We start from the raw sequence: 27,909 nt of genomic DNA on the forward strand, positions 1-27,909 counted from the left end.
ACAGGAGAGGTTCCGTGAGATTGGAGACGAGCGGATGTGGTCCCTCTTCACAAAAGTGGAGACAGGGAAGAAGTGGGAAACGACAGACCGGTATGTCTCACGCTGGTAGTAGGAAAAATAGTGAAGTCACTGCTGAAAGAAATGATAGTTAACTTTCTAGAAACCAATGGGTTATAGGACCCAAGGCAACATGGCTTTACCAAAGGAAAATCCTGCCAAAGCAATCATTGACTTCTTTGGCTGGGTGAACAAAGAACTGGATGAAGGACGTGTGCTAGATGTAATCTACTTGAATTTCAGCAAAGCCTTTGATACGGTCCTCCACAGAAGACTCATGAATAAGCTGAAAGGGCTGAACTTGGGACCAAAAGTGGTGAAGTGGATAGGAAACTGGTTGACCGACAGGTGGCAGAGGGTGGTGGTAAATGGGATCCACTCAGAGGAAAGGAAGGTGAGCAGTGGAGTTCCTTAGGAGTCAGTGCTGGGGCCTATTCTGTTTAATATATTTGTTGAAGATATTGCTGAAGGGTTGGAAGGAAAGGTTTGTGTTTTTGCAGATGACACGAAGATAGCCAATAGAGATAGCCTGTTTGGACAGCACAGGTGTAAGTAGGTCCCTCATGTACTTTCCAGATATCAGTCTGGCAAATGCACTTTGTACCACCTGCATGTTTGAAAAGGCTTTAACAGAAGCCTAATAAAAAGTCAATTAAGCAGTCCACTGGAGATTAAACCAACGACTGATCTACTGTTTGTACTTGGATAGTAAACAGAGAGAATTTCAACAACTAGACAAGCCATAACTCATACAAAATGTCCTTACAAGTAAGGAAAAGTTAAAGGTGGAATTCAGAATCAGACCCTGGCTTTTGACAAGAGATTTTATAGGAAACTTAGCTGCACAGATTCCCTCCCCCACTGATCACAGGAACCTTAGGCTCCGATTTAGCCAGTGCATTTTTTTTCTAGTAGACCATCCTTCAGAGGTAGACTGATCACAATAACCAAATCCCCTACGATTAGCTACAAAATCAATGAAAAGGCAGATCTGGAATGCAGAGTCATAGGTCACTTTTAGCAAAGATGCCAGTAGTCAGTACCCCTAAGTAGCCCCAGAAAGGAAGCCCTGCATTTACCACTGATCTATTCTATTTTATCCATTAGACAGTGCTCCATGACGAGGAATTATTGTTCTAATGGAATTTGCAAGATCATTCTCAGGAAGGCAGCAGATTTGTAGATCATCCATATAACATTGTAACTGAAAGCCACACAATTTCAAGAGAAAGTACAAGAAATATTAAATAACACCGGGGACAGAATCACTCTTAGCAGCCCACATTTTAAAGAGAAGACCAGCAAATACTCACCTGAGTAAACAACTGTCAGGGCCATAACTAGGGGTAGGTGAGGGGCAGATGCTGAAGGTAGAACACCCTTAGGAAATGAAAAATGACAGACATAAAAGAAAAACTGGCAATGGACGATAATTACCGCCCAAGCTAGGGGGAGGTGGGGGAGGGGGTAATAGCATGTCCTTCTCTTTCCTACACCTTCTTCCTGCACTTGTAACAATTTTCTCTTTCTTCTATTTTCCTTTCTTCCAGTTACACTGGTCATTCTGATGCCCATTAACTCAATTTCAATCTCCTGAGACCATAGGCCTAAGCGCATCAAATACTCAACCAATTCACAGGTAAGATGCTTGTATACTTTCCTTCCTTCTACATCTTTCAGTCTTCATTGTCTTCTGCCACTGTTACCTCACTTCGGATTTCTTCTTTGGGCATTCGTTCTTTGCACAGTAAGATTCACTCAATTAGATCTTTTTATTGAGCAAACTCACACTGAAATTTTTGGTCTAGTTGAAATGTGGCCTCTCTGAAGGCTATGTATCAATGGCCTAGAAAGCAACCGCCATTAGACCTAAACTCAAAGACCCTCCAAACCAGTGGTGTGCTGGAGCCGGCTCGCACCGGCTCGCAAGAGCCGTTTGTTAAATTTTCTGGCATCTTGCGAGCCAGTTGTTGGCCCATGCGAGCCGGCTGCCTCCGCTGCCCCGCCCCGCAAATCCATCTTCCGTCTGCCCTCTGCTCCCCATAGTAGCCCTGCTGGTTTCCTTTCTGCGCTGCCGCCGCCGTCCTGCCTTTAAAAAATTAATTTTCCCTCGAGGCGCTCCAGCGTTGAAGCGAAGGCAGCAGGCTCAGCTCGGTTCCTGCCTTCGTTCCGTTTCTTTGCATCATGGCTCCACCCTTGCGCAAACAGGAAATATGTCAGGCCAGGTCAGAGCCATGATGCGAAGAAACGGAACGAAGGCAGGAACCGAGCTGAGCCTACTGCCTTCGCTTCAACGCTGGCGCGCCTCGAGGGAAAATTAATTTTTTAAAGGCAGGACAGCGGCGGCAGCGCAGAAAGGAAACCAGCAGGGCAACTATCGGGGAGTAGACGGCAGACGGAAGATGGACGGCCAGGGGAGCGGAGAGGGCTGGAAGATGGCGGAGAGGAGGGCAGGGGGGAGAGGAGGGTTGCTGGACATTGGTGGATGGAGGGAAGAGGAGGGTTGCTGGACATTGGTGGATGGAGGGGAGAGGAGGGTTGCTGGACATGGGTGGGTGGATGGAGGGTTGCTGGAAATGGGTGGAGGAGAGGGAAGGGAGAGAAGAAATGCTGGACATGGGTGGATGGAGGGCAGGGGAGAGCAGGGGAGAGGAGGGTTGCTGGACATGGGTGGAGGAGAGGGAAGGGAGAGAGAAGAAATGCTGGACATGGGTGGAAGGAGGGCAGGGGAGAGGAGGGTTGCTGGACATGGGTGGAGGAGAGGGAAGGGAGAGAGAAGAAATGCTGGACATGGGTGGCTGGAGGGCAGGGGAGAGGAGGGTTGCTGGACATGGGTGGAGGAAAGGGAAGGGAGAGAGAAGAAATGCTGGATATGGGTGGAGTGGAGGGAAGAGTGAGGAATGAGATGAGAAGAGGGAAAAGGAAGAGAGGAGAATAACTGCAAATGGATGGAGAAAATAGGCAGAAGCTGAGGACCAGAAATGAAGAAGAAAGGAGGAAAGAAATAAATGGAAAGGAAGCCCTGGAAATGGAGTTAAGAGGACAGATAGCAGCAGAATCGGATACTGGGCCAGCATGAGCAGAAAAACAGTCACCAGATAAAGGTAGAAAAAAACTCATTTTATTTTCATTATAGTGTTTGGAATATGTTCACCTTGAGAATCAGGTGCTCAACATTAAAAGTTTATATTTATTTACTTATTTATGGCATTTTATCCCACATTAAACATGAATTAGATTGGAACCTGGGATCATTTAATAGTTTTTTCCTGGAGAGAGTAATGCATTGCCCCCCCTCCCCGGCTATAGCCAGCTCTGCAATTTGGGGGGGGGGGGGGGGGCGCAGAGGTGGACCGGGGAAAGAGCCTGTTAAAAATTTACCAGCACACCACTGCTCCAAACCCTGCAAAATCCTGCTGCGCACTTATTATATTTCATGAGATGTGGAGACAATTTTACCCCATTGTACCAAAAATAGCATTGGCTCCCTATTCACTATAGAATTAAATTTAAAATACTTTTAACCCTTAGTGTAATGCATAATGGGCTCCCTGAGTATTTAGCCAAGTTAACCATCCCCTACACTCCGTCCCATTGTCTTCAATCTTTATATTTAAATTATTTTTATTGATGGTATTAAACAATACAATCTTTATAATGTAACAGCTTCCATCATTATGAAACTTCCCTACCCTATCGTTCCCTACTCTGCCCCCTCCCTTCCCTATCTTCCCTTCCCTCTAACCCATCCACCCCCCCGTTCTAAATGTTAACTTTCGTAATATATGACAACAAAACAAAATTATACATTCAATAATTGGCTTCTTGCTCTAGAAGGCATGGTGTCTAGGAATGGGCTCCATCTAGCTATATATAGGTCGAGCTCTTTGCAAGGTTTTTCTTTGCATATTAGTCTCTCCATCCTCAATAAGGATATCATCTGGGTTCTCCATGTCTGAAGCGATGGTCCCTTGACCTCCAGCCAGTCTATTAAGATTGCTTTCTTCGCCAGCATGATGGCTCTTTTCACAAAAGCGGTGTATCCTTTGGGTCTCAGTTTGCTAAGTTCCGGCTTGCCAAATAAAAGCAGAGGCGAGTATGTCCATCTTGCCCTCCACAATCCTTCCACTTGCCCAATTAGGCTAGTCCAAAAATGTACAACTCGTGGGCAGCTCCAGAACATATGTCCCAGGGTTGCTCCACCCCCTCCACATTTAGGGCAAGCCCCATCAGGAGACAAACCCATATGGAATGCCCTCCGGGGTGGAACATACAACCTCACGGCGAACCGATATTGGGACTCCCAATGTGCAGCCCAGTTATTTACCTGTCTCAGAGACAACACATATTCCTTGAATACACTTGGAGGTATGTGCGCTGCTAAGTCTTTGCTCCATTCTCTAGCATATTTAGCATAATCCAATTCTAATTTAGTGTCTTTTATATGTCTGTGATGATACAGTAATGGTACCTTCTGTTGTGAGTTCAAAGATAGAGCTGTTGGTAGTTCTCCCTGAATGTCCTCTGTGAGTGCCTCCCAAGGTAAGCTGCTCACATAATGTTTTATTTGCCAATAATGGAATTGATCCTTAGGCCCTAAGAGTTTCAAACCTTGTAGTTGTACATGGGGTTGTAATCTGCCATCCTCAATAAGTATTGGTTGTAGGTAAGTAACTCCTTGGTTTTTCCATCGAGTGAATATGTTATAAAGGAGGCCTGGTGGGAAGCTCAGATTGCCACCCAGTGGCAGGAGCGGAGTCACCCTAAAAGAGCAGTGATGCAATTTACAAATCCACCTCCATGTTTTTTGAGCCATGGGTAAAATGTGGGATATTTCCAACGTTGGCGATATTTGACATTGTAATTCATGGAGCAAGCTACTAAAATGGTATGGTTTAAATAGTTCAAGTTCAATCTTTGTTGCTGAGAAATCTGCAGTGTTTCTAAACCAGTCGTTTAGGTGCCTCATGGCACAAGCTATGGTCATTGATCTGATATTTAACAATCCCAGGCCTCCATATTCTATAGGGGTGCTTACCAAGTCCATTGGCAGTCGGGATTTCTTTCCTCGCCACAAGAATTTAATCAAAGCTAAGATCAATTTTTTCTCATCTGCACCTTTTAAATATATTGGTAGCATTTGGAATACATATAACCAGCATGGCATCACCATCATGTTATACATAGCTATACGTCCTAACAATGATATTGGGAGTCCCTGCCACCGCTCCATTTTTGTCATGGTTTCTGACAGTAACCTGTGGACATTCAGTTCATATAATTTGGAGAGGTCTTGTGGGATATATACCCCCAAGTATTTAATTGTTGTCTTCATTTGCAGTTGGAAGTCCCCCGCTACACGCAACTGCGCCCCCCGGGGGAACACCGGCATAATATTAGATTTCTGTAAATTAATCTTGAAGCCCGAAAGACCCCCAAAGACGGTCATGTGGTGAATCAACCTAGGGATTGTCGTTTCGGGGTGGGTCGTCACTATCAATAGATCATCAGCAAAAGCCATCACTTTGACAGTGTCCCCCCCCTACTTCCACACCTGGTATGCCCTTCTCCCCAGAGTCCTCAACAGCGGTTCAATCGCTAGTAAAAACAATGTGGGGGAAAGAGGGCATCCCTGTCTAGTTCCTCGGGCTATGGGGAATTGCGGGGTGCGAACTCCATTCACTAGTATTGCGGCTGTAGGGTGTGTATATAATGTTTGGATCGCCTGATATACCCAGCCCCGGAACCCCAAAAGACAAAGTACCTCAAATATGTAGTCCCAGTCTACAGAGTCAAATGCCTTTTCGGCATGTAGGCTGACTAACACCGCTTTTGTTTTTGACTGTTGACAGTGCCCCATAGCTAACAATAACCGTCTTACATTTACTACCGATTGCCAGTTACGTACGAATCCTACCTGACTGGGACTTGTTAAAATCTTGGCCAAACTACTCTCCAACAGAATCCATCATTGTCTACCTCGATTAATGTCTACGTTTATTAAGGAGATGGGCCTATAGGAATCTGCTTGTAGGTCTGACCTCCCCGGTTTTAAGAGTAAAGTTATCAATGCTTCGTTCGCATGCGCTGGGAAGGATTGTTGTTGCACTACCTCTTCAAAGTAGTCCTGGAGGGCCCCTATCACTGAGGGTCCCAAGATCTTATAAAACTCACTAGTGTATCCATCAGGGCCTGGAGCTGAATATGTAGGTAAGGATTTAATAATTTCTTGCAACTCTCTCCCTGATATAGGTGCTTCTAGGGCCCTCGCTTCATCACATGTCAGTTGGTCCATGCCTGCCTTTTGGAGATAGCTTTGTATAGTCCCTTTGTCTGGTGGTTGTCCTTGTTTATACATGGAGCTGAAAAATTCCTGGAAAACCTGTGCTATAGTGTCCTTTTTGTGTTGGGGCACTCCCTCTCTGTCCTGTACCACTGTAATCACTCTGGGTCTTCCTTTGTGTTTAACCACGCTTGCCAGCAGCGTCCCCGCTCTATTGCCAAATCTCTGGAGTTTGTATTTCCTAAAGATTAACGCTTTATTAGCTCTCTCATGGAGTAAAGTATTTAGCGCTATTTGCGCCGCATGCATTTGTTCTTTATAGTAATCATTCGGGGTTTGGATATATCTCCGCTTCGCTTTTTGGAAGTTTTTCTCCAAATTGGTATTGGCCCCTGTCATTCTGCGCTCCTGTCTAGCTGTATAGGCAATGATAGCTCCCCTTATAACTGCTTTTGCTGCTGGCCAGAATATGGTGGGGCGGTTTTTATATTCTGAGTTAAGTTCTGTGTATTCTGTCCACCTGCTTTGGACATAGCTCTGAAAATCTTTGTTTGAGGCTAAGTATGATGGAAATCGCCACCCCGCAGCGCCATGGCTGTTGTCTGGTTCCTTCAGGTCCACCCACACCAGAGCGTGGTCTGATATCTCTACTGGTCCGATTTCCACTTCCTCTACTTGGGAGAATATCTTCCTGTCTACTAAGACATAGTCTATTCTAGAGAATGTGCTCTGGATAAGTGGGTGTATTCCCGCCCTTCCGGGTGTAAGGTCCGCCATGCATCTACTACACTAAGATCTTGCATGAAGTGATGCAGAGCTCTGGCACTTGGTCCCCCCCGCACTGCACGTCTAGGAGTTGAGCAATCTAGCATTGGGTCTGCTACTAAGTTAAAGTCACCCAAAATTAACAGTGGGAGTGACTTATACGGTAAACATATTTGTGCTATTTGTTCATAAAATGCCTTATCGTATAAATTCGGTCCATATACCGCTGCTACCAGGTATTCTTTATAGTGCAGCCATAAACGGATGATCACATACCTTCCTTGAGGGTCACTAGTTATTAAGTGAGACTTAGCTACAAGACCTTTACGGATTAGGATCGCTACCCCTCTCTTCCTTCCCTCTGCCGATGTGGCGTGCACTTCTCCCACCCAGCCTCGTTTCAATTTTTGATGTTCTTCTGGGGTTAAGCGGGTTTCTTGTAGGCAGGCCACATCTGCTTTATGACGTTTTAATGCCGCCAAGATTTTAGCCCTCTTTACAGGGTTCGAGACACCCCACACGTTCCAAGTTAGGAACCTAGTAGATGTGACCTTGGGTATAGTGTAGGTTCATAAAACTAGCTAGCTGAGTGTTTTCGTCCATCACCGCCTCCAGTGCCCAGCTCACCGTGGCTTCCCTCCCCATCTCCTGATTAATCCCTACTATTCCTTGTCGTTCCAAAATACCCTCTAGTCCGGATTGATGGTACTGTCTTAACCCTTCATCAATAGAATACCCACATTCCTTCAATGATGTTACTTGTGCCTTGCCTTCCATCAGCCTCTTCCTCCCCGTCCCTCCCTCCTGCCTACCCCTCCTCCCCGCCCTCCCTTCCCTCCCATACCTACCCAACCCTCCATATTTCCCTACCATTATCCCCTCACTCTTCCTCCCACGTTACAGTTGGAAGAGTGTAGATCTAATGATGGTGGATTGCCCCCCTCTTTTTCATAACGTATCTGAAGGGATTGAACCCCTATGAAGTACAGCTTATCTATACAATGCTCAACTGAACACACTCTCATAGTGACAACATGTAATAACCAAAGCTCCTATGACCTTAACTGAATGCCCTGCACATACTCGCCGGCCGGTTCATCAGGTCTGCCTGATTTAGATTTGGCCTCTGCTGTTCTTCCATCTCCCTGTGTGCTGACTTCAGCTTTGTTCAGAGTTTGTGTCTTTATCAATTTTTAATCCTTGGTGCGCCTCTTGTGGCGTTGAAAAAGTTCTCCACGCGCCTTCGATTTGTACCTTTAGTAGTGCTGGGTATATCAACATGAATCGTTGTTTACTCTCTGCCAGGTGTCTGCATATGGGCCCGAAGGCTCTCCGCTTCTCTTGCACCGCTATAGAGTAATCCTGGAATACTTTTATGGGCGACCCATCAAAAGCCAATGTATCCCATTTTAGACGGGCCCCTCGCAAAATTTCCTCTTTATGTATAAAATTGTGCACCTTTACGATTACTGCTCTAGGTCTAGTTCCTGTGTTGTTCCGCTTCCCCAAGCGGTGGGCCCTCTCCAGGCACAAAGGCCCTGCACTGTCAGAGAGCGCGAACTCTGTCTTAAGCCAGCGTTCAAGCTGCAAGGCAAGAGATCGATCTGGGACAGACTCTGGAATTCCAATCAGGCGGAGGTTCAACCTCCTGGATCTATTTTCCAGATCATCTAGGTGTTGGGTGAGAAGTCCAAGTTCGCGCCATATTTCTTTCAGGTCAGACGCCCTGGTTAATTCAGTGTCTTCAATGTCAGACACACGCACCTCCAATTCCCCGGTCCGACGTATCGTTTCTTCCAAGCGGGTTTCCATCCCCGCTATTTGTTCGGAGAGTTTGGAAAATTGAGGCGCCAGGGCGGACTTCACCGCTTCTGTGAGCTGAGATATTTGGGCTGCGGTAAAAGTTGTTATGTCCTCCGATTTCGGGCTCGCCGCCATTTTGTGCTCTCCCTGCCCGCGGAGCTTTTCAATCTCTTTCTTTGCTGTCCTGGTCGACATCACCCTCTGTTCCCGAACTACGAAGGGGTCCATGCACTCTCTTTGGGTGTAGTGTTCAGGGTTCAGTCACAGATTTTGTCGTTCTATAGGAGTTAAGGGGGGAGGCTAGCCCGGGAGAGAGCCAAGACACGTCTGCTCTCTCTCAATCCATCACGTGATCCCGTCTTCAATCTTTAAATGATCATTGACTTATTTTACACAATCCTAAACAAGCTTACTATGAGGCTTCTCGAAAGGGTTCCAATCTAGTGGAATGCCCTCCAGGATCTTCAGCAACCAGATGTACTGAAACAGATCCAAGAAGAAAGCAAGGCTTCAAAACTGATCCAAGAAGAAAGCAAGGCTTCAAAACTGATATTGTAATTCACCTGGGGACAAATGACCTAACCAACAATAGCACGTTTACAGCACAGAGAGCATTCCAGAAGCATGGGGAGGGACTGAAATCTTTGGTTTGGACTGTGGCTTTTTCTGAAGTAATTCCCACATGGGGGAAGGGAGAGCAAAGACTACACAAAACAGTACATTTCAACAAGTGGCTTGAGTCTTGGTGTAAAGAAGGTTTTGGATACATAGGAGCATGGGGTAATATGTGGAAAAATAACAGGCTGTACTGTAATGATGGGTTACATCTTTCTGTGACGGGAAAAAGGATCCTTGGGGAGAAATTCAGACAATATGTTTCCAGACATTTAAACTAGAAGGCGGAGGTGTCAAAAAGAAATAAGAGAATTCAGAAAGTCACCGCCAGAATAAACATGATGGCAGAGGGAAAAGTCATAAGATTTATTTAATAGATCTTTAGAGACAGGAGAGGTTCTGTGGGATTGGAGACGAGTGGATGTGGTCCCTCTTCACAAAAGTGGAGACAGGGAAGAAGTGGGAAATGACAGACCGGTATGTCTCACGCTGGTAGTAGGAAAAATAGTGAAGTCACTGCTGAAAGAAATGATAGTTAACTTTCTAGAAGCTAATGGGTTACAGGACCCAAGGCAACATGGCTTTACCAAAGGAAAATCCTGCCAAAGCAATCATTGACTTCTTTGGCTGGGTGAACAAAGAACTGGATGAAGGACGTGTGCTAGATGTAATCTACTTGAATTTCAGCAAAGCCTTTGATACGGTCCTCCACAGAAGACTCATGAATAAGCTGAAAGGGCTGAACTTGGGACCAAAAGTGGTGAAGTGGATAGGAAACTGGTTGACCGACAGGTGGCAGAGGGTGGTGGTAAATGGGATCCACTCAGAGGAAAGGAAGGTGAGCAGTGGAGTTCCTTAGGAGTCAGTGCTGGGGCCTATTCTGTTTAATATATATTTGTTGAAGATATTGCTGAAGGGTTGGAAGGAAAGGTTTGTGTTTTTGCAGATGACACGAAGATAGCCAATAGAGATAGCCTGTTTGGACAGCACAGGTGTAAGTAGGTCCCTCATGTACTTTACAGATATCAGTCTGGCAAATGCACTTTGTACCACCTGCATGTTTGAAAAGGCTTTAACAGAAGCCTAATAAAAAGTCAATTAAGCAGTCCACTGGAGATTAAACCAAAGACTGATCTACTGTTTGTACTTGGATAGTAAACAGAGAGAATTTCAACAACTAGACAAGCCATAACTCATACAAAATGTCCTTACAAGTAAGGAAAAGTTAAAGGTGGAATTCAGAATCAGACCCTGGCTTTTGACACAAGATTTTACAGGAAACTTAGCTGCACAGATTCCCTCCCCCACTGATCACAGGAACCTTAGGCTCCGATGCATTTAGCCAGTGCATTTTTTTCTAGCAGACCATCTATCAGGCTTTCAAGGCAGAAACTAGGTTCGTGAGCCCTTGGGCCACTACTGTGGAGCAGCAGTGGCAGGCAAAACCACCCCACACCAGAGACAAGGCAGAACTCTGACAGAAACAGCTAGACTTCACCTGCGCTTGACCGCCCTTCCCCAGGAGTTGAGCCCCTGGGTGCAGGCGGCCGGCAGGACTTACCAGTCAGGGCAGGCACTGGATACCAACTAGGCTGAACAGGGACTGAGGGTCAGAGGGGAAAGGAATATACATGGGCAGCAAGGCAGGAAACTGGGCTAGGACTCAAAGCAGGAAATGGACAAGCTAAAGGACAGGAACTGAAAGCTGCAGAGCAGCCAAAAAAACAGGGTACAAATACTGACAGACAAGAGACAGGACTGAAAGCTGCAGAGCAGCCACTAAAACAGGGACACAGACAAGGAATACAGACCAGGAACAAGACTAGGGAAATAAGCAAATAAACCTAAGCTAAACTACACACAAACTAGAATCAGACAAGGAACTATACAAGAAACCAGTAACATAGTAACATAGTAGATGACGGCAGAAAAAGACCTGCACGGTCCATCCAGTCTGCCCAACAAGATAACTCATATTTGCTGCTTTTTGTGTATACCCTACTTTGATTTGTACCTGTGCTCTTCAGGGCACAGACCGTATAAGTCTGCCCAGCACTATCCCCGCCTCCCAACCACCCGCCCCTCCACCCAACCACCGGCTCCGGCACAGACCGCACAAGTCTGCCCAGCACCATCCCTGCCTCCCAACCACCAGCCCCGCCTCCCGATCCTGACTAAGCTCCTGAGGATCCATTCCTTCGGCACAGGATTCCTTTATGCTTATCCCACGCATGTTTGAATTCCGTTACCGTTTTCATTTCCACCACCTCCCGCGGGAGGGCATTCCAAGCATCCACTACTCTCTCCGTGAAAAAATACTTCCTGACATTTTTCTTGAGTCTGCCCCCCTTCAATCTCATTTCATGTCCTCTCGTTCTACCACCTTCCCATCTCCGGAAAAGGTTCGTTTGTGGATTAATACCTTTCAAATATTTGAACGTCTGTATCATATCACCCCTGTTTCTCCTTTCCTCCAGAGTATACATGTTTAGTTCAGCAAGTCTCTCCTCATAAGTCTTGTAACGCAAATCCCATACCATTCTCGTAGCTTTTCTTTGCACCGCTTCAATTCTTTTTACATCCTTAACAAGATACGGCCTCCAAAACTGAACACAATACTCCAGGTGGGGCCTCACCAACGACTTAAACAGGGGCATCAACACCCCCTTTCTTCTGCTGGTCACACCTCTCTCTATACAGCCTAACAACCTTCTAGCTATGGCCACCGCCTTGTCACACTGTTTCGTCGCCTTCAAATCCTCAGATACTATAACGCCAAGATCCCTTTCTCCGCCCGTACCTATCAGACTCTCCCCGCCTAACACATACGTCTCCCGTGGATTTCTATTCCCTAAGTGCATCACTTTGCATTTCTTCGCATTGAATTTTAATTGCCAAACCTTAGACCATTCTTCTAGCTTCCTCAGATCTTTTTTCATGTTTTCCACTCCCTCCGTGGTGTCCACTCTGTTACAGATCTTAGTATCATCCGCAAATAGGCAAACTTTACCTTCTAACCCTTCGGCAATGTCACTCACAAATATATTGAACAGAATCGGCCCCAGCACCGATCCCTGAGGCACTCCACTACTCACCTTTCCTTCTTCCGAGCGAATTCCATTCACCACCACCCTCTGGCGTCTGTCCGTCAACCAGTTCCTAATCCAGTTCACCACTTCAGGTCCTATCTTCAGCCCCTCCAGTTTATTTAAGAGCCTCCTGTGGGGAACCGTGTCAAAAGCTTTGCTGAAATCTAAGTAGATTACGTCCATAGCTCGTCCCTGATTCAATTCTCCTGTCACCCAATCAAAGAACTCAATGAGATTCGTTTGGCACGATTTCCCTTTGGTAAAGCCATGTTGTCTCGGATCTTGCAACTTATTGGCTTCCAGAAAATTCACTATCCTTTCCTTCAGCATCGCTTCCATTACTTTTCCAATAACTGAAGTGAGGCTTACCGGCCTGTAGTTTCCAGCTTCTTCCCTATCACCACTTTTGTGAAGAGGGACCACCTCCGCTGTTCTCCAATCCCTCGGAACCTTTCCCGTCTGCAAGGATATATTAAACAAATCTTTAAGAGGACCCGCCAAAACCTCTCTGAGCTCCCTCAATATCCTGGGGTGGATCCCGTCCGGTCCCATGGCTTTGTCCACCTTTAGCTTTTCAAGTTGTTGATACACACTTTCTTCCGTGAACGGTGCTGTATCCACTTCATTCTCAAATTGTATTATTTCCAGTTCATCGCGGGCCTTCTCCAGGATTTTCTTCAGTGAAAACAGAACAAAAGTATCTATTTAGCAAATTTGCTTTTTCTTCACCATTTTCCACATAGCGGTTCGCAGTATCTTTTAGTCTCACAATTCCCTTTTTAGTCATTCTCCTTTCACTAATATACCTGAAGAATTTTTTGTCACCCCTCCTTACATTTCTAGCCATTTGTTCTTCCGCTTGCGCTTTTGGCAGTCGTATCTCTCTCCTGGCTTCTTTCATTTTCATCCGGTAATCCTCCATGTGTTCCTTTTCTTGAGTTTTTCTGTATTTCTGGAACGCCAACTCTTTAGCCTTTATTTTCTCAACCACTTGCTTGGAGAACCATATTGGTTTCCTTTTTCTCTTGCTTTTATTTACTTTCCTTACATAAAGGTTTGTGGCTCTATTTATAGCTTCTTTCAGCCTGGACCACTGTCCTTCCACTTCTCGTATTTCCTCCCAGCCCATCAACTCCTTCCTCAGGTATTCACCCATTTTACTAAAGACTAAGCAGAAGTGCAACAAAGCACCAACAAACCAGGGACCTTAGATGATGCAAAGGCAAACTCAGAAGGTTTCCATGTAGTAATAAACCCATCAGCAGCTGAACTCAGATGCAGGAATCATGAGGCAGCTACGGGTGAGGCTAGCTGCCAAACTTTAAACCAAGTCTGGAGGGCTGGAATATCTGGACTGGACCAGAAAGAAAGTCCAGAAAGTCTATGGCAGCCACCGATTCTGGCCACCAGAGGGCAAGAGGAACACAAACCAAGACACAGGCAGAAAGCATACTGAAAAGCACAGAGAGGCTTAACACACACAGGTGCTATATAGAGTAGTAATCAGAGCCATGCTGGAAGCAACCAGCACACAGAGACAGAGACAGAACTAACTCAGGAAGAACAGACAGAAATAAGGTGAGTCAGAGGGGTCACGACCACAATCGTGACACCATCCTTCAGAGGTAGAGTGATCACAATAACCAAATCCCCTACGGGGTACAAATGTAACAAAAAAAAAAAAAAAAAGATTGCAAATTAATACTGTCAAGTACTAAGCATCATGTAAATAGGAACAACAAACATAGCTTGAAATGTCTATATGCGAATGCCAGGAGCCTAAGAAATAAGATGGGAGAGTTAGAATATATTGCACTAAACGAAAAATTAGATATAATAGACATCTCTGGAGACCTGGTGGAAGGAGGATAACCAGTGAGACATTGTCATACCGGGGTACAAATTATATCGTAGTGATAGGGTGGATCGAATTGGTGGAGGGGTAGCATTGTATATTAACGAGAGCCTTGAATCAAATAGATTGAAAATTCTGCAGGAAACAAAACACTTCTTGGCATCACTGTGGATTGAAATTCCATGTGCAAAGGGGAAAAGGATAGTGATAGGAGTGTACTACCGTCCACCTGGCCAGGATGAACAGACGGATGCAGAAATGTTAAAGGAAATTAGGGACGCAAACAAACTGGGCAACCCAATAATAATGGGTGATTTCAATTACCCCGATATTGACTGGGTAAATGTAACATCGGGGCACACTAGGGAGGTAAAATTCCTTGATGAAATCAAGGACAGCTTTATGGAGCAGCTGGTACAGGAGCCGACGAGAGAAGGAAAAATTCTAGACCTAGTCCTTAGTGGAGCGCATGATCTGGTGCGGGAGGTAATGGTGCTGGGGCCGCTTGATAACAGTGATCATAAAATGATCAGATTTGATATTAGCTTTGAAGTAACTATACATAGGAAATCAAATACATTAGCGTTTAACTTTAAAAAAAGGAGACCAGTGGGTCTTGGGAGATTTTTATTACATTTGTACCCCGCACTTTCCCACTCATGGCAGGCTCAATGCGGCAGGCAATAGAGGGTTAAGTGACTTGCCCAGAGTCACAAGGAGCTGCCTGGTCCGGGAATCAAACTCAGTTCCTCAGGACCAAAGTCCACCACCCTAACCACTAGGCCACTCCTCCATCTTCGAGATGGCTATGCCTCATCCTTTGACAGCCTTCTTTCCGCTGTCTTTCTAGATTTTTCTTTGTCACTCTTCCTACAATGCGGGCACGGTAGGGGACACTCTACTGCGGCTCTTGGGCCTTCAAGCCATTTACTTTGTAGTGTAATATATGGCAGATGAAGTTCAATGTTGACAAGTGCAAAGTGATGCATGTGGGTAAGAGGAACCCGAATTATAGCTACGTCTTGCAAGGTTCCGCGTTAGGAGTTACGGATCAAGAAAGGGATCTGGGTGTCGTCGTCGATGATACGCTGAAACCTTCTGCTCAGTGTGCTGCTGCGGCTAGGAAAGCGAATAGAATGTTGGGTGTTATTAGGAAGGGTATGGAGTCCAGCCAGGTGTGCGGATGTTATAATGCCGTTGTATCGCTCCATGGTGCGACCACACCTGGAGTATTGTGTTCAGTACTGGTCTCCGTATCTCAAAAAAGATATAGTAGAATTGGAAAAGGTACAGCGAAGGGCGACGAAAATGATAGTGGGGATGGGACGACTTTCCTATGAAGAGAGGCTGAGAAGGCTAGGGCTTTTCAGCTTGGAGAAGAGACGGCTGAGGGGAGATATGATAGAAGTGTATAAAATAATGAGTGGAATGGATCGGGTGGATGTGAAGCGACTGTTCACGCTATCCAAAAATACTAGGACTAGAGGGCATGAGTTGAAGCTACCGTGTGGTAAATTTAAAACGAATCGGAGAAAATTTTTCTTCACCCAACGTGTAATTAGACTCTGGAATTCATTGCCGGAGAACGTGGTACGGGCGGTTAGCTTGACGGAGTTTAAAAAGGGGTTAGATAGATTCCTAAAGGACAAGTCCATAGACCGCTATTAAATGGACTTGGAAAAATTCCACATTTTTAGGTATAACTTGTCTGGAATGTTTTTACGTTTGGGGAGCGTGCCAGGTGCCCTTGACCTGGATTGGCCACTGTCGGTGACAGGATGCTGGGCTAGATGGACCTTTGGTCTTTCCCAGTATGGCACTACTTATGTACTTATGTACTTATAAATGTTTTTTTCCTGGGGCTCTGGGGGGGGGGGGGGGCTGTTCCAGGGTTTTGGTGGCTGGTGCTGGCTGGAAAAGGTTTAAAGTTAGTTTGGGAAATTTTTAATAGAGAGTTAGGTGAAGAAAGAGTGAGCTGTTTCTTAAGTATGGTTTTATTTTACAAGAAATAACCCATGATTAGGTGGGGATTGTACTATAAAATGTTTCTTGCTGTTTTGGGTACAGGTTAGGTTAAAATCAGTGGTGTGCTGGTACATGTTTAACAACAGGCTCTCTCCCTGGTCCCCCTCTGTGCCCCCCCCCCAGTCCCCCTCTGCGCCCCCCCCCCCCCCCAAATTGCAGAGCTGGCTATGGCCGGGGAGAGAGCCTGGGGTGGGGGGTGGCAATGCATTACTCCAGGAAAAAAAATTAAATGATCCCAGGTTCCAATCTAATTCATGTTTAATGTGCGATAAAATGCCGTAAATAAATATAAACTTTTAATGTTGGGCACCTGATTCTCAAAGTGAACATATTCCAAACACTATAATGAAAATAAAATGATTTTTTTTCTACCTTTGTTGTCTGGTGACTGTTTTTCTGCTCATGCTGGCCCAGTATCCGATTCTGCTGCTATCTGTCCTCTTAACTCCTTTTCCAGGGCTTCCTTTCCATTTATTTCTTTCCTTTCCTCCTTTCTTCTTCATTTCTGGTCCTCAGCTTCTGCCTATTTTCTTCATCCATGTGCAGTTTTTCTCCTCTCTTCTTTTTCCCTCATCTCATCTCCTTCCTCACTCTTCTCTCCCCTCCCTCCATCCATGTCCAGCATTTCTTCTCTCTCCCCTCCTCTCCCCTGCCCTGCTTGATGCACCCACGTCCAGCAGTGACCCTCCTCTCCCCTGTCCTCCATCCACCCATGTCCAGCAGTTACCCTCCTTTCCCCTGTCCTCCATCCACCCATGTCCAGCAGTGACCCTCCTTTTCCCTGTCCTCCATCCACCCATGTCCAGCAGTGACCCTCCTCTCCCCTGCCCTGCATGCACCCATACCCAGTGACCCTTCTCTCCCCTACCCTCCATCCACCCATGTCCAGCAGTGACCCTCCTCTCCCCTGCCCTGCATGCACCCATACCCAGTGACCCTCCTCCTCTCCCCTGCCCTCCATCCACCCATGTCCAGCAGTGACCCTCCTCTCCCCTGCTCTCCATCCACCCATGTCCAGCAGTGACCCTCCTCTCCCCTGCCCTGCATGCACCCATACCTAGTGACCCTCCTCCTCTCCCCTGCCCGCCATCCACCCATGCCCAGCAGTGACCCTCCTCTCCCCTGCTCTCCATCCACCCACATCCAGTGCGACCCTTAGTTCTCTCCCCTCCATCCACTCATGCCCAGGGACTCCCTTCTCTCCCCTGCCACCCCTCCCGAAACGTTCACCGACGACTTCTCCCTCCCTCCCTCCCTCCGGGTCCTTCCTGTCCCTTGCCGACCTGACTCTTCTAATTCTTCGGCGGGGCAGGCAGTCTTGCCTGCCCGCTACCAGCGCTGACTCTAACCCTGCCGGTTCGCGCTTCAAAATGGCCGCCGAGACTTCAGTAGAAGTCTCGCGAGGCCGCCTCTGGAAGTCTCGGCGGCCATTTTTAAAGTGCAAACCAGCAGGGGAGAGTCAGCGCTGGTAGCGGGCAGGCAAGACTGCCTGCCCCGCCGAAGAATTAAGAGTCAGGTTACAGTGAAGGATAGGGCGGGCAATTGATCGATTGGGCAGGCGGGAGGGAGGGAGGAGAGCCGGCTCGCAGTAGGAAACAACCGGCTCGCAAGTCGGTACAAAATGTAACAACCGGCTCCAGCACACCACTGGTTAAAATTGACTTTGAATTTCTCTATATAGCAAGTTTTGCATTAACTTCTATGGGGGGAGGGGAAGCAGCCAAGATTTAAAACAGATAAGAAAAAAAAAAAAACAGGTCTTTAGCTGACAAGCTGATTGGTTGAGTGATGTCAGATGTTCCTCTAGGGGGGTGAGTTGCTAGGGGGACTGGTGAGCTGAAGACGAGGGCTGGCTGTGAGCATGGAGAGTGAGAGTGAATAAAGCATTTGCTGGGTGTGTGAAATGTAAGAAGCAAAGTATATATTTAATGGCTTTAAAGTGAAATAAGTGATAGGAAGAGTAATTTAGAGACAGGCTTCTGTGTGCCAGTTACTGAAAGTGAGCTGAGGGGAGTGTAAATGGGGTTTCAGTGGTAGCACTGAATTTCAAGAAATAGAGAGTGAGTGAAGGTGAGCCTTGGTACTGAGAATGAGATGATTTGAGCTGAGAAGTGAGTACTTAAATAAATAGACTGCCTTTTTCATAGCTGTATTGCTGAGTACATTTGAGGAAAACTGATGTGTTTTGGGTGAGAGAGCTGTACTAATAGAAAGCTGTGAGAAAGTTTAAACCATATTTAATTTGGTTTTGACTGGAGAAGAGGTATGTTTCTGCATACAGTGAATAGATGGTTAAGCTATAGGGAATTTAAGGTAATGGAAGGTGGAATGAGAGTCTGTATGCAAAGGTACTATGTGGACACATGGCTGCCTACTCTTTTTAGCATAGGGAAACAGTGAGAAATAGGTTTTGTAGTGAGAAAACCTTTAACTTATTTTAATTAGAGAGTGTGGCCCTAGTATTGAGAATTGCTTAATTGTCACCAGAGTGGACTCTGTTCCTGAACAAGCCCAGGGAGTTTAGAGTTTTGCTTCCCTGATTATTTTCTTTATAAGTGAAGTTGAGGAAGAAGAAATCTGGGGGAGTCATCCTCTGAAGGGTTCCAGCTGAGCTCCAACTCAAGACCTCACCAAAATCAATTCAACCACAGTTAAGTGACATTTGCAAAGGGTGTTGAAGGACATAGTTTTTTTTGGTTTACAACATTTTAAGGGAAAACTAAAAAAACAGAACATCAAACAGAAAAAAAAATCCATGTTTTCCTGACTTGCCTAAGTGTTCTGGGTTCAAGTGAGATCACTGCACAAACATCCATAATACCCATAAAGACTTCTGACATCAATAGCAAGGAAAGAGTATTAAAACAAATAAATATTTAAATTGTCTTTTATCAAAATCAGATATCTGAAAAGGTTCTTTTCTGCCTTTTTAGGTGATTCTGTTGAAAGAAACAGAAAAAGTAAAGGGTATAAATGTAGTTCTACATTTGAATGTTGAATATGTCATTGTAGTTCTATTAAGCCTCACACTAATTGTGAATTTGAGTTTATTTGAATGAAAATTTGCTGGCATTTGTATTCAATAAAGAAAAAGAATTTGCAAATCTGAAGGTTCGGATCTTCCATTTCAGGAACAAATCCTAAATTTAGCTTCTTTTCCTCCTTTATTCTTTGAGAGTAAAGGACGAGGTTAGTTTATTTGTTCTACTCCCTCGGTTGTGAGTGTGTTCTCCTTGGATATTCGCCACGACTACAACAACAGGTATCTGGGAGCACATCACTACAGTCCCGCCGAGAGGGGTGGTAACAGTAGTTTCTAAGAAGGAAGATTCCTTCATCCTATTTTGATTTTTCAAGGCAGACTATTGTGTTTTCAATGTCACTTGTTTTCGTATAGAGACGCTTGAATACATCATAGTGGTAGTTTGTGCCTTAGATCTGATGGAAGCTTATCTACATATTCCTATCAGGACTGGTCTCCAACCATTTTGTACGGGTTGTGATTCTCGGTCACCATTTTTTTCGGTTTCGGTCTCTACCGTTTGTTCTCGCAACAGCCCCTCCCACTTTCATCAGAGTTTTCGTAGTGGTGGCAGTGACTCTCAGGATAGAGGGAATTCTACTTTCCCATATCTAGATGACTGGCTAATCAGGGAAACTTCTTATCAAGAGAGTCGGCAGTCTCTGTCTGAGTGGTACAATATTTTTTGCAGTTCTTAGCTTGGCTAGTAAAGGTGGTCATCTGCCGTCTGGTTTCTTTGCAGTCTCTAGAATATTTAGGGGTTACCTTTGACACTGCGTGGGGTCGTGAGTTTTTATTCTTTCCCAGGGCAGTTCTCCAGCTGCAATTTCAGATTCAAGGATTACTTTTAGGTTGCGTTCTTTATGTTCGGCATTATATTCAGGTTTGGTTCCAGGGCAGCGACTATAGAGGTACTTTCCTGGACCAGACTTTTCATGAGGTCTCTCGAATTCTCTCCTATCCAGATATTCCTCTTGGATGGAATTCCTTCAGCTGAGGTGGTTTCTGCATTCTCAGCAGCGCAGTAGTCTGTTCTGGTGTTTGAGGTTGACCAATCTCACTGCAGGTATGCCTTAGCTGAGATTGGGTGGCAGAGCCGGTGGTGGGAGGCGGGGCTGATGGTTGGGAGGCGGGGATAGTGCTGGGCAGACTTATACAGTCTGTGCCCTGAAGAGGACAGGTACAAATCAAGGTAGGGTATACACAAAAAGTAGCACATATGAGTTGATCTTGTTGGGCAGACTAGATGGACCGTGCAGGTCTTTTTCTGCTGTCATTTACTATGTTACTATGATAAAATGAGAAGAACAATCAAAAATTTACATCAAGCGTGGATGCTGTTCAAAAATACCATCCTGGAAGCCCAGGCCAAATATATTCCGCGTATTAAAAAAGGAGGACAGAAGAACAAATGACAGCCGGCATGGTTAAAAAGTGAGGTGAAGGAAGCTAAAATAAAATCCTTCAGAAAATGGAAGAAGGAACTGACTGAAAATAATAAGAAACAACATAAGGAATGTCAAGTGGAGGAGTGGCCTAGTGGTTAAGGTGGTGGACTTTAGTCCTGGGAACTGAGTTCGATCCCCACTTCAGGCACAGGCAGCTCCTTGTGACTCTGGGCAAGTCACTTAACCCTCCATTGCCCCATGTAAGCCGCATTGAGCCTGCCATGAGTGGGAAAACGCGGGGTACAAATGCAACAACAACAACAACAACAAAATAAGTCAAATGCAAAGCGCTGATAAGGAAGGTTAAGAGGGACTTCGAAAAAAAGATTGCGTTGGAGGCTAAAACAAAACATAGTACATTTTTTTTTAGGTATATTAAAAGCAGGAAGCCGGCAAAAGAATCGATTGGACCGCTAGATGACCGAGGAGTAAAAGGGGCGATCAGGGAAGACAAAGCCGTAGCAGAGAGATTAAATGAATTCTTTGCTTCGGTCTTTGCCAAGGAAGATTTGGGTGGGATACCGGTGCCGGAAATGGTATTCGAAGCGGACGAGTCGGAGAAACTTAATGAATTCTCTGTAAACCTGGAGGATGTAATGGGGCAGTTCTACAAACTGAAGAGTAGCAAATCTCCTGGACTGGATGGTATTCATCCCAGAGTACTGATAGAACTGAAAAAGAGCTTGCGGAGCTGTTGTTAGTAATATGTAATTTATCCTTAAAATTGAGCATGTTACTGGAAGATTAGAGGGTGGCCAACGTAACGCCGATTTTTAAAAAAAGTTTCAGAGGAGATCCGGGAAATTATAGACCGGTGAGTCTGACGTCAGTGCCGGGCAAAATGGTAGAGACTATTATTAAGAACAAAATTACAGAGCATATTCAAAAGCATGGATTACTGAGACAGTCAACATGGATTTAGTGAAAGGAAATCTTGCCTCACCAATCTACTACATTTCTTTGAAGGGGTGAACAAACATGTGGATAAAGGTGAGCCGGTTGATATTATGTATCTGGATTTTCAGAAGGTGTTTGACAAAGTACCTCATGAAAGACTCCAGAGCAAATTGGAGAGTCATGGGATAGGAGGTAGTGTTCTATTGTAGATAGCCAAGACCTGCCGCTTCTTCCTCTTCAACATCAGCAAAATCCGCTCTTTCCTCTCTGAACACACCACCCGAACTCTCGTTCACGCTCTCATTACCTCTCGCCTTGACTACTGCAACTTACTCCTCACCGGACTCCCACTTAACCATCTATCCCCCCTTCAATCTGTTCAGAACTCTGCGGCACGTCTTATATTCCGCCAGAACCGATATACTCATATCACCCCTCTTCTCAGGTCACTTCACTGGCTTCCAATCCGATACCGCATTCAGTTCAAGCTTCTCCTTCTTACCTACAAATGTACTCAATCTGCTGCCCCTCACTACCTCTCTACCCTCATCTCCCCTTATGTTCCCACCCGAAACCTCCGTTCACAGGACAAATCCCTCCTCCCAGTACCCTTCTCCACCACTGTCAACTCCAGGCTCCGCCCATTCTGCCTCGCCTCACCCTATGCCTGGAACAACCTTCCTGAGCCCTTAAGTCAAGCCCCCTCCCTGCCCATCTTCAAGTCTCTGCTTAAAGCCCACCTCTTCAATGCTGCCTTCGGCACCTAACTCTTACCTTCAGGATATCCAGACTGCCCCAATTTGACTGCCCCTATCGAATTGACTACTCACTTGTCCTTTAGATTGTAAGCTCTTTCAGCAGGGCCTGTCCTTTTATGTTAAATTGTACAGCGCTGCATAACCCTAGTAGTGCTTTAGAAATGTTAAGTAGTAGTAGTAGTAGTATTAAAAACTGGTTAAAAGATAGAAAACAGAGAGTAGGGTTAAATGGTCAGTATTCTCAATGTAGTTAGTGGGGTTCCCCAGGGGTCTGTTTTGGGACCGCTGCTTTTTAACATATTTATAAATGACCTAGAGATGGGAGTAACTAGTGAGGTAATTAAATTTACTGATGACACAAAGTTATACGTCATGCAAGGTTCCACGTTAGGAGTCACGGACCAAGAAAGGGATCTAGGTGTCATCATTGATGATACATTGAAACCTTCTGCTCAGTGTACTGCTGCGGCTAAGGAAGCAAATAGAATGTTAGGTATTATTAGGAAAGGAATGGAAAATAAAAATGAGGATGTTATAATGCCTTTGTATCGCTCCATGATGCGACAGCACCTCGAATATTGTGTTCAATTCTGGTCGCCGCATCTAAAAAAGGATATAGTGGAATTAGAAAAGGTGCAGAGAAGGGCGACGAAAATGATAAAGGGGATGGGACCACTTCCCTGTGAGGAAAGGCTAAAGCGGCTAGGGCTCTTTAGCTTGGAGACAAGGCGGCTGAGAGGAGATATGATAGAGGTCTATAAAATAATGAGTGGAGTTGAACGGGTAGATGTGAAGCATCTGTTTACACTTTCCAAAAATACTAGGAATAGGGGGTATGCGATGAAGCTACAATGTAGTAAATTTAAAACGAATTGGAGAAAATGTTTCTTCACTCAATGTGCAACTAAACTCTGGAATTCGTTGCCAGGGAATGTGGAAAAGGCGGTTAGCTTAGCGGAGTTTAAAAAAGGTTTGGATGGCTTCCTAAAGGAAAAGTCCATAGACCATTATTAAATGGACTAGGGGAAAATCCACTATTTCTGGGATAAGCAGTATAAAATGTTTTGTACTTTTTGGGGATCTTGCCAGGTATTTGTGACCTGGATCGTCCACTGTTGGAAGTAAGAGCCAGGGCTAGATGGACCATTGGTCTGACCCAGTATAGCTATTCTTATGTTCTTAAGTAGTAGAATATCTTGCTATAAAATTGCCCATTTGTGTCAATGCAGCCCCAGTACTGCTCTCTGCTCCTTACCTTGGATCATTAATGACTTTCACCAATGCTTCATAGATGTCATCATCAGTGATGGTTTTCCAGTGCAATATAATGCCCATGCCTTTAGCCTGCACTCGAGTCATGGTATCGTAATGGTCTCCAAACAGCGGCATCCCCACCACAGGCACACCATGGTACATAGCTTCAAAGATACTATTCAGCCCTCCGTGGCTGAGGAAAGCCTTAATGTGAGGGTGACCTAGGAAGAAACATTAAAAACAGACCCATCAGACAATGAGGCATATTTTCAAAGCACTTAGCCTCCCAAAGTTCCATAGAAACCTATGGAACTTAGCCTCCCAAAGTGCTTTGAAAATATGCCTCAATGGCACTTATGCTATGAATTTATCTTATTGGCCATATAGGTTTTTATCTGCCGTCATCTGCTATGTTACTATGTAAAAACCGCCCCCCTTAAGCACAATAAAATAGCACATGAAAAAAAAACTCCCCCTGCTAGCAAACCCACCTAAAACATCCCTCAAGCACAGATCCCTAAATTGAACCTCAATGTAACAAAGCACTTCTAAACACAGTCCCCCCCCCAAGCACATTACACTCTACACAACAGCCCCCTTTTAAAAAGTCCCCCTACCAAGCCTAGACCCACCTAATACCACCCCCAAACACAGATTCCTAAGGCGCAGCATCTCAAAACACAGTTGTTCCCCACTTCCACCTCCAGACAGTCCACTCTAAAGAATAAACCCTCTTAAAAGAGCCCCCGCCAAGTACAGACCTACCTGTATTGGCTACATTTACATATTTGGGCATTCTGCTTGACCATCTTTTGTTTGAGGATCAGGTATCCAGTTTAATAAAACAAAAGATTTCTATATAATTACAGCAATTATGGGTCAGACAAGCTTTCATACGCTACTTCATGCATTGTTGGGATCTCGTTTGGATTATGGGAATGTGATCCATGACAGTATATCTGCAGAAGCAATCATCCGCTTCTTAGGTAAACCTCATGAACAGGACCACGTAACGGCACTAGTTATATATTATCATTGGTTACCTATTCAGTACCAGGAGTTGATATTAGCTCATGGCCATTTTATGAAAATATGCCTTCCTACTTGGGATCCTTGGTCATCCCCTATATCCCAATGTCACAACACAGGATGACTATCCCCCTCCTGGGAGTTCATTTGTGAGGGTGCCTTTTTTGGCTGGCCTTCACGTTGTGGAATCAGCTTCCTAGAGAAATTCATGTTGAGGAAACCCTGAAAACATTCAAAAGGTTGTTGTTGTAAACCTACTTTCTGTCCATGTATTTGGTTTGACACATACTTGGGGGGAGGGGGTATCTGTACCTTCATGGCAGGAAGCCTTCTTCCCTAGGAGGCCAATACAAAATATAAGCAGGGTACAGGGTGAGATGAACAGCTCAAAGTGATAGGTACTAGTAGTGGGATTGGAACCAGCCATCCCTAGATGTGAAGTCAACTGTTCTAACCAGAAGGCTACGTCCTCCAATCCTCTACAACATGTCAACTATCTGTACAGATCCATTAGGAGGTCGGCATGTTCATGCCAGAGTGTATCATTACCATTGCCTTGTATGTCATGCAAGGCCGCCAAGGGGGGGGGGGGGGGGGGGGGGGAGAGGAGGCCTGTTTTTGGCATCGACGTTCCAAAATCAGTCAGTAACTGAATAAATAATATCTTAGAAGAGAGGAGACCAAAGAAGTTTTCGTTTAAGTATAATTTCAACAGTGTATGTTCATAAACTAGATCATCCAAGGTTGCTCAAGACCCCTGAGGCAGGCCTTAGGGCCAAAACATGGCCGTGTCGGGTCATTTTTTATAAAGTGTTTTTGTTACCTCATTTGGTTTTTCCTCACTTTTTTTTGTTTCACATCTCACTGTATCGTGAGGGTTTTTACCTCCCCTTTTTTTTGTGTACACAATATGTATGGGTTGTCCGGCAGGGACTCAAAAATATAGGGGAGGCCATAAGTCTGACCAAGCATTACCTAGAAGCAGAGGGAATTGGAGTGAAAGGAGAAAGTAATGACTCAACAAGAATCTTCCCTAGGCGAACCACAAAGGAAGAGGGGAAGAAATGCAACGAGGGAAGATATGTGCCCTCACCAGGTGTGTTGGGGAGGCTAGGAGGGGAGAACACTGGGACTATCCCCCAACTGGAAGTAAGACTTCCACTAAGGTGTTTTAGTTGCAGGGAGACAGAGCATTTTAAAGAAGAACGCCCATTGATGGACTTCTTTCCTGGGTCAGTGGGTTCCTGGAAGGAAGAGGGAGGAGGGTAGCAGCCCTTAAAGTATGGCATATGGGTGGCAGGGATTTAATAGCCCTCATTGACACAGGGAGTAATCAATCCCTGGTGTTGGGACCCCAGGCTAGGACATTAGGGGTTGGGAAAAAGCTGGGGACCTTCACTGGAATGGTACGGGTTCATTGTGTACATTGGGACACGCAACTGGAACCCACATACGAGATAGTTCTTACTTGGGAAGGAAAAACCTTTCCCCTAAGGGTAGCAATTGTGGAACTACCTTTTCTCTTTATTTTGGGTAGGGATTGGGAAGGGATGCAAGAGCCCTTAACCCCAAAGGAGGGCTGGGTGTCCACTCGGTCAAGAGATTGCCCTGGGGAAGGGTCACCTTCAGTCCAATTACAGGATATTTTTCCCTTTTCAGAGACGGGGGTGATTGGGGAACCAGGAAAAACTCAGAAATCTCATTCTCAGAGGTCGGACGGTAAAATGGAAGGCGTTAATTCCCTTGGGTCAGGTGGAAGTGGTGGGGGGAAGACCTGATGAAGTTTCATCAATTCCCCACCAAACAAAGGAAAGACCCTACCCTACAGGCATATTGGGAGAAACCAGAAAACCAAGGGCAGAGGGAGAAAGACCTATATCCTGCGTACCAGAAACATAATAACCTTTTATATCGAATAAGTGAGGAGATAACAGGAAGGGAGCAGAAACAAGTTATGGTTCCTGGGATCCAGGGCACAGGTGGAAAAATGTGGGATACATATGTAACAAATAAATAAATCTTTAGAAGGTCTCTGTCGGTATTAGCATATTCCCATCCCCTCGCCAGGCATTTAGGCAGGAACCGTGAATCAGTTGTTGACTCTTTTTTTTTTTAATTAGGTATATTTAGGGATGTAGGGGAGTTTTGTCTGTCTTTCACATAGTAAAAATTTTTTTTAGGTATATTAAAAGCAGGAAGCCAGCAAAAGAATCGGTTGGACCACTAGATGACCAAGGAGTAAAAGGGGCGATCAGGAAAGACAAAGCCGTAGCAGAGAGATTAAATGAATTCTTTGCTTTGGTCTTCACTGAGGAAGATTTGGGTGCCAGAAATGGTATTCGAAGCTGACGAGTTTGAGAAACTTAATGAATTCTCTGTAAACCTGGAGGATGGGGCAGTTCTACAAACTGAAGAATAGCAAATCTCCTGAACCGGATGTAATTCATCCCAGAGTACTGATGGAACTGAAAAGTGAACTTGCAGAGTTACAGTTACTAATATGTAATTTATCCTTAAAATCGAGCGTGGTACTGGAAGATTGGAGGGTGGCCAATGTAACGCCGATTTTTAAAAAAGGTTCCAGAGGAGATCCGGGAAATTATAGACCAGTGAGTCTGACGTCGGTGCCAGGCAAAATAGTAGAGACTATTATAAAGAACAAAATTACAGAGCATATTCAAAAGCATGGATTAATGAGACAAAGTCAATAAGAATTTAGTGAAAGGAAATCTTGCCTCACCAATCTACTACATTTCTTTGAAGGGGTGAACAAACATGTGGATAAAGGTGAGCCGGTTAATATTGTGTATCTGGATTTTCAGAAGGCGTTTGACAAAGTACCTGAAGAAAGACTCCAGAAGAAATTAGAGAGTCATGGGATAGGAGGTAGTGTTCTATTATGGATTAAAAACTGGTTAAAAGATAGAGAACAGAGTAGGGCTAAATAGTCAGTATTCTCAATGGAGAAGGGTAGTTAGTGGGATTCCCCAGGGATCTGTGCTGGGAACG

General features: G+C 45.2%; 1 protein-coding gene across 1 annotated transcript in view; it reads right to left on the reverse strand.

Moving 5' to 3' along the window:
• The window catches only part of LOC115462257 (2-hydroxyacylsphingosine 1-beta-galactosyltransferase-like), a 75,470-nt gene that overhangs the window by 13,027 nt on the left and 34,534 nt on the right, over positions 1 to 27,909 (reverse strand). The window contains exon 4 of the mRNA XM_030192267.1: positions 23,873 to 24,092. Coding sequence (XP_030048127.1) covers positions 23,873 to 24,092 — 220 coding nt within the window. The remainder of the gene's footprint in view (positions 1 to 23,872; positions 24,093 to 27,909) is intronic.

Source organism: Microcaecilia unicolor, chromosome 2 (assembly GCF_901765095.1).
Source record: "Microcaecilia unicolor chromosome 2, aMicUni1.1, whole genome shotgun sequence".
Taxonomy (NCBI): domain Eukaryota; kingdom Metazoa; phylum Chordata; class Amphibia; order Gymnophiona; family Siphonopidae; genus Microcaecilia; species Microcaecilia unicolor.